This window comes from Neophocaena asiaeorientalis, unplaced genomic scaffold, assembly GCF_003031525.2.
Source record: "Neophocaena asiaeorientalis asiaeorientalis breed wild unplaced genomic scaffold, Neophocaena_asiaeorientalis_V1.1 scaffold505, whole genome shotgun sequence".
In the NCBI taxonomy this organism is placed as follows: domain Eukaryota; kingdom Metazoa; phylum Chordata; class Mammalia; order Artiodactyla; family Phocoenidae; genus Neophocaena; species Neophocaena asiaeorientalis.
In genome coordinates, this window is record NW_020174704.1 from 3,792,424 (window position 1) to 3,805,582 (window position 13,159).

General features: G+C 35.5%; 1 protein-coding gene across 1 annotated transcript in view; it reads right to left on the reverse strand.

The window, feature by feature from the left end:
* UFL1 (UFM1 specific ligase 1) overlaps positions 1-13,159 on the reverse strand; it is a 50,150-nt gene that overhangs the window by 8,820 nt on the left and 28,171 nt on the right. Inside the window, exons 7-12 of the mRNA XM_024759326.1 lie at positions 9,966-10,024; positions 7,775-7,921; positions 6,313-6,488; positions 5,496-5,675; positions 3,642-3,762; positions 1,427-1,543 (exon numbers count right to left, since the gene is read on the reverse strand). Coding sequence (XP_024615094.1) covers positions 1,427-1,543; positions 3,642-3,762; positions 5,496-5,675; positions 6,313-6,488; positions 7,775-7,921; positions 9,966-10,024 — 800 coding nt within the window. The remainder of the gene's footprint in view (positions 1-1,426; positions 1,544-3,641; positions 3,763-5,495; positions 5,676-6,312; positions 6,489-7,774; positions 7,922-9,965; positions 10,025-13,159) is intronic.

Below are 13,159 nucleotides of genomic sequence, written 5' to 3' on the forward strand. Positions count from 1 at the left end.
TTTTTTTTTTTTTTTGGTGGGGAAAAGGAGGACGGGAGGTATCACAGTTTCATTAATTTTTTAAAAACAGAAACATATTAAAAATCATAATTTTATTTAGAAAAGCAAAGATGTCTCTTGCTAACTTAACCATACCAAACAAGTCTAGACAAAGAAAGATGCATATACTTAATTCTCCTGCTTAGACAGAAGCAACCAACCAATTAGGTGTTACCATAAAAATTAAACAGGCATGAAATTAATGAAATTAATGTTTTCTACTTAACTTTGTAGAAATTCACTATTCATAAAATATTATAATTTCTTTTGCATGGAAGTTGGGAGACCATAAAAATCTGTGCAAGCCAAAACTGCAAAGTGTTCTTAATAAACAATGGGAAAATTTACGATTGTTCTGTAACCTTTTAAAAATGTTTGTGCAAACATTCAAAGCTCTTACTGTTGGTTATAAATGTATAGGGAAATGAAAAATAAGACTAAATAGTTCTGGTTTAGTACACTGTAATTTAGCACATCAGAAACACTGAGAATGAAAATGTTTTATTTCTTTGTAAAACACTCATCAAGAATAGTATGAACAGGGCTTGCCTTCTCATCCAGTAACTTAAAATACAGAGGAAGCATCTTTTCTAAATGCCTGGGCAAGTTGTCATATTCCTTTTTAAACTCTGAATCAGCTTCCAACATTTTATCCTTTGCCCTTTCAGCGTTGTGAAACATCTCTGAGAATTCCTTTAATGTGAAGCTTTTTGCCAACTTCACCTCCTCTAAGACATTTTTATCCTTTTCATCACAACCATTTCCCTTATTTATTTCCGCCTTCACCAAGTTTCTCTGACTGCACAGCTAGTCTCTTGAACAGAGGTAATGCCAACATTCCCATGCTCAGGCATTTCTTTTATAACTCCATTCTTGATTCATATTTTATTTCCAGGGTTATGACTTTTCCTTTGCTGCACATTTATCTTTGTTGGCCAATTCCCTCTTTTGATTATCCATTTTTGTAAAATGTCATATGGATTTATCACTGGGGGACAAGAAGTCAACACAACTACATGCTGTGTTTTCTATGCATAAAGTGAATAAGAGATGCACAGTGATCTGCCTCTGAAAAACTTGGAAATAAGTGATGTGATTGTCACAGATCATGATGCACATCTGTTATTTACGTGATCTGTAGACTAAGGAGCCAGCAACAAAGTTTGTACTTTATGCAATTACTCACAGTTAACATACCCTGGTAACTAAAATATTAACTGTGTTGTTGGGACTCTGGTGTTATTTAACTAACTGTGAAATCTGTGCTCACTGAAACTCTGCAAAGCAAGGACTTTCTTTAAGCATAGACACCTAAGTGTATGCATCTTAAGAAAATGTTAAAAAAAAATCATGCACATACAAAGGAAGAGTGAAATGAGCTACACACCTGTGTGAGATGACTCATCATCACTGTTGTCATCTTTTCTCCCTCGCTTCTTGATTTTTTTAATTCTGTACTCTCTGGCATTGCCGCCACCTCCTCCTCTCATACTTCCACTGCCCTCTGGTGGAAAACGACATTAGTTATTATTACCTAACTAAATACTGTTTTTAGAAATAATGACAATACATTGTTGTATTTAACTTTACAGTAGAAAAATAAAGCCAAGTTTTGTAAACTCAATCAGTAAAAATTAGTAAGATATGAAATCTCTTGAATTTGAGCAACTCACTTAGATAACCTGCCTGCTCTAAATGCAGTCTCTTCATGTTTCTCTAATGACATCTATTTTCTGCAGCTTTGACCGACTTTTTCCTGGCCAAACCCATTCTTTAACCTCCTCTTCTACCTTTTTCAAAAGTGCCCTAATTTGCTTATCTCTGTTACCACAGCCTCATTAACATCCCCAACTACAGTACCTCACAAATTTGCTTTTGTCTTTTTGATTTAAAGATTATTCCCCAGGTTTACAGGAGACATCCTGACTCTCCCGCCACCCAAAAAGATAACTTCTTGACAGTAGGGAGAACATCTCACTAACGTCTGCATACTTGAGGTTAAGGCAACGCTTGACACATAACAGGGGCTCAGTAAATGTTGACCATAAGTATTAAATTGATTAAGTAGAAAAATACAGTTATCAATCACCTACTGGCATGAAGACTAAAAAAATACAAACTATGAAACTAAAACACTGTAAATAAAAGTAAAATTGTTACCGAGGTATTTCTCTATTATATATTTACATTTAAAATATCTATTCAACAAAATAGGATACTTTAGTAATGGAACTGTAACACTGAAAAATATTGAAAATACATTTCTTCATAATAAAAGGTTCATTTCTTCAATAAAATGATTTACATAAACAAAGATCTTTTTCTAAACTCTAAGAATTCCCTTAGACTTCATCATATTCTATAAGTTCTATTGCTTTCATGATAGAAAAACACAACTTTCAAAAGCACAAGTTTAAAGTGAATGTATCTTTTACATGTGGTAATAAGTTTCTTATGGGAAAGATGTTCTTGTTTGACATTATTCCATGAACTGTAATTAAACTATTATAAAACAACAGCACTATCAGAACAAAACACCAGATGAACCTGAATTTTTAGAAGGATATAAAACAGACTAGTTTTACTGATGTAAGTGCAATCAATTAATTAAGGTGGATTTATAATTATATCTTAAAATAACAAAATATGCAGGCTTATGAATATTATTGATTTATTGCAGTAATTTACTATGTAGTTTTCCTAGAACAGAAATTTCAAAATATTATTGAAAGACTTTGTAGAAAAAGGTTTTTGAAGAGGAAGGAATCTCAAAGATATAGTGAATTCCCACAGCAAATGAAGTTTTTATAACGTGTTTAATATAGCTGTATTTAGTAATGAAATATGTTGAATATCTAATTTCTTTAACCCTGATACAGCACTAATAAAATTATTCCTGCTATAAGAAGTATGGAAAATACATGTTAATTTCCAAATGCAAGTTACTAGTATGCCAGTGCTACCTAGGATAATTTCCAGTGACTCTAAATTAAAAGAATTTTTAAAAGTCCTTGGGAAATTCATTCACTCAATAAATATTTATGGAACACTTAAAATATGCCAAGGAGTGCTCTGAGTACTAGGGAAACAACAATAAATGAGATGGAGCAGACTCCCAAACGATAAAAGACATCACAGTGATAAAAGTGCTGTAAAAAAACCTGGGAGGATAATCCGATGGAGAGTGACTGTATATACTATTCTGGGTGGTTAGGGAGGCCTCTGTGAGGAACTGACATTTAAAGGTGAGCTCTTAATGACAAGAAGGAAACAGTTACTTGAAGCTTGGGAGGGAACAGCTTGTGCAAAGGCCTTGAGGTGAACACAAACTTGCAAAATTTGAGAATCAAGAAAGAAAAGAAAAGCTACTGGAGCAGGAACATAAAGAATGAGAACAGGAGATCATGAAATTAGCTTATGAAACACTAAATAATCACCAATATTTTCATAATTAAAAGTTAATTCACTAGCAAAAGATCTGGTTAATATTAACAGTTAAAGGTGAATCAACCAAATAAAAGGCCTTTCAAAAGGTCTGATAAGTGCAAAGTTCACTGCAACAAATAAACTCATCTTGAATCTCGTTAATAATAACTTGTTACCTGTTGCTTTCCTCCTTCGTTCATCTTTTTTATCCTTTTTACTTGTATTAACGCTTTCTAAAATGGAGACTTGTTTCAGATCTTCTTCAGTGATTAAATGAACAGGATTATTTTTCATTTCCTGAAATAAAACATGCTTATTTTTTGTAGGCAGCAATATATAACAAGAAGCATAAAATAAAAGTTGTTTATACTCACATCCTAACTGTTCTTGTTTGGTTTCATTGCTAAGAACTATAGAGCTTTGTCTCAGCTGGCACTCTGAGATTGTTTCTCCAGGCCCCAAATAAGTCTCCTCCTTTGCTGTTCTTGACTTTTTGTATTTATTACCAGCTAATGAGAAATCTTATCCTATCACTGAACAGCTGATCACACAGCATCGGATGCAATCCTCTTCAACTGTTATTGGCTAATTTTAGCACTGCTTAACGGATGACCCTTGCTACCTCTCTTTTTAAGACTCCCAAGGTCCAGTGCCACTTGGATACCTGAGATTACTAGAAAGATAATGAAATCTCCATCCCCACCCCACCATAATGATCACATATGAGCTGCATACTTAGGCATGTGAACTTTTTTCCCCTCTGGACTCATTCTTGATCTTTGCTTTTTATAAATTTATGTTAGGAACAATGAACTATTTCCAACTTCAGAAACATTCTTTATCATGGGAAAGAGTTCTAAATCTGTAGTGACAAACATACATTTTCACATTAAAAATATTTCCTTTTCAGTTTTGCAAAGAAATGTTAAGAATGTTAACAGTTCAAACAAAAAAGCACTTTTTTTCCTGAATTTATTTTTGTGGTTGGAGGGAGGAGCACAAGAAAAAAAAAAAAATCAATGATTGTGTTAAATTTTTATTTTAGTAAAGGGTCTCAAATGAAAATAATAATGTAGTCATTTAGTAACTGGTGGCTAACATGTACTAAACATTTTATTTACATTGCTCCTTAATTTATATTTATCCTTGTGAGAGTGGGCATCACCATCCTTTTCTCTGAAGATGAGGAAACTGGAAGTCTATTTGTCAAAGGCAAACAGAGTAAACAAGTTGAAATTAGAACTCAGGCTTACTGATATCAATCCTGTGTACTTTTTACTCCTCTCTGATGCTTTGCAGGCCAAAGGTAGAAAAGTTATATCATTTTTAAGACTATTAAGGAGCTTAAAAGGGATATAGATAAATATAAATTATTTATATATTTAATAAGCTCTCATGAATTTAACAGTCTGAGATATAAATGGGCTTTTTCTACCTATTTTGTGAGCAGGCTTTATAATGAGGGTGCTGCTAACCAGAAACATGAATTGAACAGTCATTAAAGCAGACCTGGCATGACCTCTGCTTCTAAACACTTCCATAGCAGTTGCTCTGAGGAACTAATCAATTTTAATAGTAACAATTTCTTTCCTCAATAAGTTATCCCGTTGGTATATCCCAAATAGGTCAAATTATGAGGCTTTGCTAGATTTAGAAAATATAATGTGTACTGATTGATAAATATACTATACATTTATGCATATAATCCACAGGTATCATTTTTATGGATTTTAATGTTGGACCAATACCCTCAGGTGACTTAAGTGTGAAATATATAATTTCATTTGTAAGATTTCAATTTATAAAAGCAGCTTCCTAAGTTCTAACTTCTATGTTCTGATGGGAATGAAGAAGGAGAAAAACAAATCCAGGAGAGGAAATAAAAAGGAATGATGCATTGAAGGAAAATAACGTATGAAACACAGTGTTCAGTTCTGGGTATACTGCTTACCTCATTTTTCAAAAGTCATCAGATGATTCTAATGTGAAAGTACTGTTAAAATTAGTAGGTGAAAGGAAATTTGGCATACCTTTTCAGCTTTTTGGTGCATCAGGTCACTGAACAGTTCTGTACAATCATTTATAAATTTTTCACTGACTACAATAGTATCGCTAAAGACTACAGCTAAAGCCTGTTTGCTGAGTGTCCTCATCACATGTTGAAGCAATATTGCAGCATCTTCCACTGATAAGGAACTGGGTAGCAGAGGCTAGAATTACAAACAAAATGAAAACAAAGTATAAATGCAATATAATACGGATAAACCATTTGTTATATGTATTCTCTCCCTAAGTGATCTCGTTAAGTCCAATGGTTTCAAAACCCTCTATATGCTGACAACCTCCCAAATTGTATTTCTACCTTTATCCTCACTCCGAACTCTGAAATCACATATCCTACTGCTTCCCTAACCTCCCCCCACTCATATACTTAACAGGCATCTCATATTTTAACATGTCCTGTTCAAAACAACGTGGTTTGCGCCTCCTGCCCCCAGACTCCCAGCTCCCATCTTCTCTTCCCCATTGCTCCCCCATCTCAATTAATGGAACCACTCTCCATTCAGTTGATCAGGCCCCAAACCTATAAGTCACACTGAGTTCCTCTCAAAAACTCACAAACATTCCAACTTCAAGTCCTGATAACTTTGCCTCCAAAATACATTTCTTCTTAGCTCTTTCCACTATCTGAAATTAACGTTTTCATTAATACCCCTCCTCCCCCCACCAACCATGAAAGTATCCTTCCTGAAAGCTACATCCTAATTCTTAAAATGGCCATATACTAGTGAAGTATCAGTTGTCACTGGTTTAAAGGAAAATTAAGAAGAAAAAGATGAAACATACTGCAATATCAACCCATGTTCCAGAGCTGATGGCTTCCTCTACTGATGCTTCCATCTGATCCACAAGTTCTTGACCAACACAAGCTGCTTTCAAAAATAAGAGTTGGGTAGTCTTATATCTTTTCTTTATGTAGCTCACAGCATCTGGGATTCCAAGTCTGGACAAAGCATCAAATTCTAGAAATACATCACGAGGTTGGAATAGAATCATCATTCACACCTTTTAGAAACCTCAGAAAAAGTTAAGTTCTACCAAAATCTGTTCTTTGTGAATGCACTGTATTCTAATAGAGTTTTTTAAGAATAAAACATAGAAGTGTGCCATAGCCTATTCCCTGGTTATGTTACCTTCCCAAATTTTTATTACTAAACATATTTTTAGAAAAATTGGTTCAAGTACTTCATTAATTCAGCTTTATCTCTCTCCAATTGAGGGGTCAAAGGGAAACATGAGGACTAAAGAGCAATAAAAGTAGAAATGAGGATAACGGAATGTAATGATTTAAGTAGAGAAACAAAAACTGGAATTTTGATTATAGTTAACTAAAGGAATGGAATTTATTTTTCAAATGTTTCATTAGACAACTGAGGACAAAGCAATCTCTAGTCTAATTTACACTAGTAAAAGATTTAGCATATAAAACAAAAGTAAAAAATTTAAGACTTAAATTTGCAGCCATTAAAGTTATTAGAGATATCTACCATGCACTCTCTGTCCTCAAATAATAATATTTAAGGAAATTAATTACAACAAAATTCTAATCCAAGTCCTTGGCTGAAGAAACTGAGAAGGCACATTGTAGAAAGTCAAGAAAACATAAGCCAAGCCAGTATTCATTCTAGCACACATTTAAACTGAACACTAATGACTTATTTATAGGTAACTGATCCCTTACATAGTTTGACTTGGGTTATGAAATTGATCAAACTGAGTTTTATATATATATGCTACTTGTTTTAATGATTAAATTCAATTAGTCTACTTTATCCAAATGATGGAACCTCAGAAACAAAATTCAGAATAACTTCTATGTTTCTGAAGTACTGGATAACTAATAAAAATGAACACTGTAAAACTGACAGCAATAAAATATTTCTAAGATTATGTAACTAAAAAACCAAGCAACTTCATAAGTTACAAGATATAATAAATATAATTACTTTTTATGAATTAAAAAGAACCTGAAGTATCACATATAGTATCACATTACTAGAAGGCTGTTAACAATCAATACCGGCTTCTGGCCTTTCTACATTACAACGGTTCAATAACTACGGAATTAAACTCAGTTAACATGACCCACAAAAACCTACAGTGTGATGACTACTTTTATACTCAAAAAGAACCATTATAGTCTGCTGGCCAACAGTAAAGTACATGTGTACTCCCAGGGCTAGTACAATCTTTCTAAGAATGTGTTTAATATTAGAAATGATTTTTAGTTAAAAAGAAAAAAAGTTACCCAGATAGCCATTCTGCCTGAGAAAAGAATCCACCCAAGTATTTTGTGTTCTGGAGTAAATGTCAGGGACAAACACTGCTTTATCCTGTCTCCCACCAACCACAGTGCCTCGTAAGCGTCCACTATTAACAAGTTCCTCAAGAACAGCTTAAAAGAAAAGCAAACAAACAGAAAAAAATCAGAGCAGGTAAAAATCTCAAAAAGTAAAACACTTTAAAATTTCACAATTTAGTTATTCTTACCCTTTAAAAAAGCAATTTAAAATTTAAATTTCATACTAAATACATTGTATTTTAGACAAAACTTTTCTGCCACTTATGAGAATACTCAGGTCATAAATTCAGGAAATTTTGGTAACTAGCTAAAGATGCTGAACTGTAATACAAACTAATTAATATTGAATTTTTTAGTCTAATTTTGGGGAAAAAATGCCAATATTTATCTCATGATTAAAAGTAGACAATTACACACTCTGAGAATAGATAATACACAAGCACTAGTGTTACCAAGTTCAATTTCCTCATATTCAGAAAAATCAAGACACCTGGATCCTATTAGAATCAACAGTGTGAAATAAAGCCATGAAAATCTGTATAAATTAATTACTTTTCCACTGTTTAAATTGAAGGAACACATTTTAATCCTACCTATAACAGAAATATAATGCCATGGTTAAGAGGATGGATATGGACCCAGATAGCCTAAGTCCAAACCTCAACTCTGCCACCTACCAGTGCCTGCCATTAACACCAAATTTATGATTTTTATTTAAACCATAACATTCGACTACACACTTTGTTGTTTTAAATATCAAAATCCCCTAAAAAGAGACAAAGCAGATAGGAAGGAGTTATTCCTGAGTGAACCAACAAGAACAGTCAAAAGATGTCTGGCACAAAGAATGATTCAGGAAAGTTAGCTTTTAACAGAAATAAAAATTAGTTTACATATGAATTTCAGAATTCCAATGCTGAGTAAATTAGAGTACATCAGAAAGGTCTAGATTTCACAATTGACTGCAGCACATAATTTTAAATTTTGTGTGATTGTACAACACAAACCCAAGCTAAATTCAGACAAAGTTATCAATTTATCAGTTATTACTTGAAGAACTTTACATTATAATGAAATTTCACCAACTCCGATTATGGAAATTCAGAAATACGTCACATTTTAATTTTAAATTTGTCTTAAAAAATTTAAATTGAACTCCATATTCTGCAAAATATAGTGAACAAAAATTAATTTTTCGTTCTGTATTTAAATTTCTTTTCCATTATTCATTTTAATTTTATATTTGCACAAATACCTGAGTTGAAAGATTGTCGCTGCTTTTAAAAATTACTCCAGCCAAGCTTTAAAAAAAAACCTTCGAAATCTCATAAGAGTTTCACAAAAACACAAAATAGTCAATGGACCAAAATTATTTTGAAGATATTACTGTACTGTTTGAATGCTAAGAATTTATTTTTAATGTCTATAAGCCTTTTGTAAAAATTTTTTTAGCCAAACACTACTTTCATAAGAAAATGTAGTAAAAATCTGTAAGAAACAAAGTAAAAATTATTCTTAATCCCAAAATTTTAAATCTCTATATGCATATGCATAACAGAGTATTTTATACACATATAATTTTTTTTATTCCACTCCCCTTGAGGTACCCAACACTAAATGTTTGGTGGGTATAACAAGACACATATATGAAAATTGGTATAGAGAAACTTCCCAACCAGAAATATATATATTTTAATAAATTTATTTTTGGCTGTGTCGGGTCTTTGTTGCTGCACGCAGGGTTTCTCTAGTTGCCACGAGTGGGGGCTGTTCTTCACTGTGGTGTGCAGGCTTCTTTCTCATTGCAGTGGCTTCTCTTGTTGCAGAGCACAGGCCCTAGGCACGCGGGCTCAGTAGTTGTGGCTTGCAGGCTCTAGAGCACAAGCTCAGTAGTTTTAGCACACGGGGCTCAGTTGCTCTGTGGCACGTGGGATCTTCCCAGACCAGGGATCGAACCCGTGTCCCCTGCATTGGCAGGCAGATTCTCAACCACTGTACCACCAGGGAAGCCCCCTAGAAATATTTTAGTTACATAAGTTTTAAGATTAAAAGAGGCAAAAACATTAAAATTAGTTAAGTTTTACATTTAGTCTATTCAACAGCTAATTAAGTGATATATACTTTAAAGCAAACTCACAGTAAAGAAGCTGCTCCTGAAATCCATATTTTGAAATCAAAGAATTCACTGCTGTAGGCCTTTATGGAAAGGAAAAAAAATTAAAAAAACATTTTACTCATCATAAAGTTACACATACTTATGAATTAAAAAAAAACTAGGATGATTAGTTTATGAAAAACACATTAATTTAGAAGAAAAAAATGAAGGCAAAAATTGCACCACAGATCAAGACGGCGGGATAGAAGGACGTGGAGCTCACCTCCTCCCATAAATGTATCAAAAATACATCTACATGTGGAATAATTCTCACAGAATACCTACTGAATGTTGGCAGATCTCATACAACCAAAGTTGCAAGAAAGATCACCATTTAACTGGGTAGGAAAAAAAAAAAAGGAATTGGGACAGGATCTACGTCCCTGGGAGGTACCTGTGAAAGAGGGAAGGTTCCCTCACACTGGGAACTCCCTTCACTGACTGGAACATCAGCCAGGCCAGCAAGACAGCTTCAGAGGCTCAGAGGAGAATGCAGCAACCAGCCTGCCACAGGCAGAACAGAGGCTGGCACAGACGGTCCTGACCACCTTGCTGTACCCCCCAGCCAGATGCATGTCTGCTAGTGGACATGGGGGCTAGGTGCTGAAACTTGGGCTTCAGGGGACAGACCTGGGGAGAGGACTGGGATTTGCTGTGCAGAGACAGCCTGAAGGGGGTGGAGTATGCTTTGGGCTGCAACAGGAGGTGTACACAGGACTGAGCCTGGGTCTGCCATAGAAGCCCCACTGTTAATGGGGTGACCCTCAAGCAAAGGGAGGGGCAAGGCCCCACCAGAGCAGCCTCAATCTCTGCGTGCTCACAGCAGGTGTGGCTCTGCCTCTCTGATCTCTGGGAGCATGCAAGCCCGGGAGTGCTGCCCACACTTGGAGGTGGGACTGAAATCTGAGCTGTGTCCCAGCAGCTGATCAATCTGTGGATTTATGCCGCTGCTGGTGGCTTTGTAAGCTCAGCACCTGTGGGACATCCAAGCAGATTACTGGCGATCCTGTGGCTGGGTCAAGTCTGGCATTAGCAGCTGCAAGCTTTGTGGGCATGCATATGTGGAGGTGGAGCTAGGGTCTGGGCTGATTCTGTAGCTCCCAGGGCAGGTCCAGGTGTGCGACCATGACAGTTCAGGTGCCTGACTTCAGTGGATCTGCGCTGCTGGTTTTGTGAGCACAGCGCCTGAGGGTCACCCAGGTCGACTGCCTGCATTCCCATGATTGAGGAGGGGCCAGGGCAGTGCCAACAAGAGCATACTTTGTGAGACTGCACGAGTGACAGGCAACACCACAGATGCCCTCCCGGCAAACAGCTCCTGTGGAGGAACAGGCTGGCTTTTCTCCCAGAGGGAGCACTCCAGTCTTGCCTATCTCACACTGTAGTAGCTTAGAAATGTATCTGGGGGCTTCTACTCCAACAACTGGTGAGCAGACCCTGTCCCCAACAGGGCTGTGACAACCACAGAGCAAAGAGGATGCCCTGCTCAATATCCATTGCAGGCTCTGGTCACCACAACACCAGTAACACCCCCATCAATGGGATAATGGCCAGCACATACTGAGAAAAGACGTGGCAGGGACCCACACTAAAAACAGCTCTCACACCAAAAATATTAGATTCATGCAGGGTACACGGGGATGCTCCGACATAAAAACAGCCCTCCAAGACCACAGTAGATAACTGTTTCTCCTAAACTCTTACAGTAAGAGAAATATAAGTAAAATGAAGAAGCAGAGGAGCCAAATGCAATGAAAAGATCAAGAGAACTCCCCTGAAAGAACAAAAAATGAAACACCTCTCCAGTCTACTAGACCCTGAGTTCAAAAAGGAGGTAATAAAACTACTGAAGGAATTAAGAAAGGCTATCAACAGAAATGCAGATCACTGTAACAAGGAACTAGTTACTAACTATAAAGAGAAACCAAGAAAAATTAGAAAACTCATTTGCTGAGACGAAAGCTGAGCTAAAGGCAAAAAATAGCAAACTGAATGATGCAGATGAATAAATGATCAGGAAGAAAGAATAATGGAAATTACCCAATAAGAACAGCAGACAGAAAGACAAATGAAAAAAAATGAAAGCAATATATAAGACCTATGGGATAATATAAAGTGTGCCAATCTACACATCATAGGGATCCCAGAAGGAGAAGAAAGAGAAAAGGGGATCGAAAATGTATTGGAAGAAATTATGGCTGAAAACTTCCCAAACCTAAGGAAGGAAACAGATATCCAGGTATGGGAAGCAGAGAAGGTCCCAAAAGGATGAACCCAAACAAACCCACAACAGGACATATTATAATTAAAATGACAAAAGTTAAAAGATAAAGAGAGGTTTCTAGGCAGCAAGAGAAAACAAAAGAATTAGTTACAAAGGGAACCTACTTAAGCCTATCAGCTGATTTCTCTATAAAAAACGTTTCAGGCCAGAAGGGAGTGACAAGATATATTCGATGTCCTGAAAGGGAAAAACCTACAACTTAGGAAACTCTACCTAGCAAGATTATCATTTAGGAGAGAGAAAGAATGTCTCCGACAAGCAAAAACTGAAAGAATACAGCAATACTAAATCTATCCTAAAAGAAATAATTGAAAGGTCTTCTCTCAATAGAAAAGCAAGAATCTGTAGGAAAGAAAAAGAATATCACAACTGGAAACTAAATCACTTAAATAAGCCAGTACACAGAGTTTTAAAAAATTATTGTGAAAGCGATATTAACTACAATGAACAGCAAAAGGATAAACATGAAGGTGCAAAAGAGGACACTGAAATCAAAAAATATGGGGGAGAAAAGTAAGAAAATACAGATTTTTTTTTTTTTTAGAATGTATTTGAGCCTATATGACTACCAGTTTGTAGCAAGTAGATACAGGAATGGGTTAACATACTTGAAAAACAGCGTAATCACAAATCAAAAACATACAATAGATTCACAAAAAACAAAAAGAAGAGAACGAAAGCATAATACAAAAGAAAACCATCAAACCACAATAGGAAAGACAAAAAGAAAAAGAAGGGAACAAATAAATACAAAATCAACTGGAAAACAAGGTTTAAAGGTTTAAAATGGCAACAAATACATATCTATCAATAATTACCTTAAATGTCAATAGACTACATGCTCCAATCAAAAGTCAAAGAGTGGCAGATTGGATAAAAAAACAAGAGCCTA